The 1,151-nt window shown below is 63.2% G+C and overlaps 1 protein-coding gene across 1 annotated transcript in view; it reads right to left on the bottom strand.

Moving 5' to 3' along the window:
- Positions 1-517: 517 nt before the first annotated feature.
- GABRD (gamma-aminobutyric acid type A receptor delta subunit) overlaps positions 518-1,151 on the bottom strand; it is a 28,817-nt gene continuing 28,183 nt past the window's right edge. Inside the window, exon 8 of the mRNA XM_015569685.1 lies at positions 518-682. Coding sequence (XP_015425171.1) covers positions 518-682 — 165 coding nt within the window. The remainder of the gene's footprint in view (positions 683-1,151) is intronic.

The raw sequence follows: 1,151 nt of genomic DNA, 5'->3' as shown, positions 1-1,151 counted from the left end.
CAGACCAGGGGCGAGGTCTCCTCCGATGGCGGCGGCTGGGCAGGGTGTGCAGGGGGCGGGCTGGGACGCCTTCCAGAAAGGAGGCGACAGAGGCACCCAGAGTCTGAAGGTGCTCATGGCATCGGGTCCCACGCGCCACTTCGGAGACTCGGTTTTAAGGAAAGAACCAGGAGCACAAGCCCCGTGCTTCCCGGGTCCGCCCGTCAGTGCAGGGCTGTGGGGGGCGGGGGGAGGGGGCGCCTGGCGGCTGCAGAGCAAGGCAAGGTCCGCCGCAGGCTCTGGGTGACCTTTGAGACCTAGCGTTGCACACTCACACATGCATGCCCGCACACGTGCACACAGACAGGCAGGCACCCACATGTGCACACAGGCACATGTGCACACGCATGCACACATGCGCACAGGCACCCTTGGACAACTTTAACAGTGTCCCCCAAAATTCACGTTCACCCCGAACCTCAGGACGGGACCTTATTTGGAAATGGGGCCTCTGCCGCTGTAATCAGTTAAAACGAGGTCACACGTGGAGAGGACACGCAGAGGACAAGGCCACGTGATTGGGAGCTGAGGGCGCCCCAAAGTGCAGGCGGCGCAGGAGCTGGCGGGGTGTCAGCGGGGGTGGGGCTGCTCTCCTCAGACGGAAACGCTGCCCGCAGTGGGGGCTTGGGTTCTGCACTGAGACCTGGGGGAGAACAGACCGTGTCCTTTGTCACAGCAGCCTCAGGAGCTGACACCCCCCACACACCCAGTCCGGAGCTCAGACTCTGCCCGAGGGCACCCGGGCGATGTGTGCACGTGGGTGAGTGTGGCGTCTGCCTCGCTGGGAGAGGTCCGTGCTGTCCCTCCCGGCTGCGGGTGAGAGGGGCAGCTGGGTGCCGGCCCTGACCCCGGCCCTCCGGCCCAGGGGAGCATTAAGAGTCCACATTGAGCCCAGGCACGTGGCTCAGGGGTTGAGTGGCAATGTAGGAACCAGGAGGTCACGGTTCGATGCCCGGTCAGGGCACAGGCCGGGCTGTGGGCTCCACTCCCGGTGTGGGGGTGCGGAAGGCAGCTGAGGGGTGATTCTCTCTCGTCATCGATGTTTCCATCTCCCCCTCCCTCTCCCTTCCTCTCTGAAATCAATAAAAATATATATATTTTTAAAAAGTTCG

This window comes from Myotis davidii, unplaced genomic scaffold (genome assembly GCF_000327345.1).
Source record: "Myotis davidii unplaced genomic scaffold, ASM32734v1 scaffold586, whole genome shotgun sequence".
NCBI lineage: Eukaryota > Metazoa > Chordata > Mammalia > Chiroptera > Vespertilionidae > Myotis > Myotis davidii.
The sequence above is the reverse complement of the archived record's forward strand: the minus strand, read 5'-3'. Positions and strand labels throughout refer to the sequence as shown.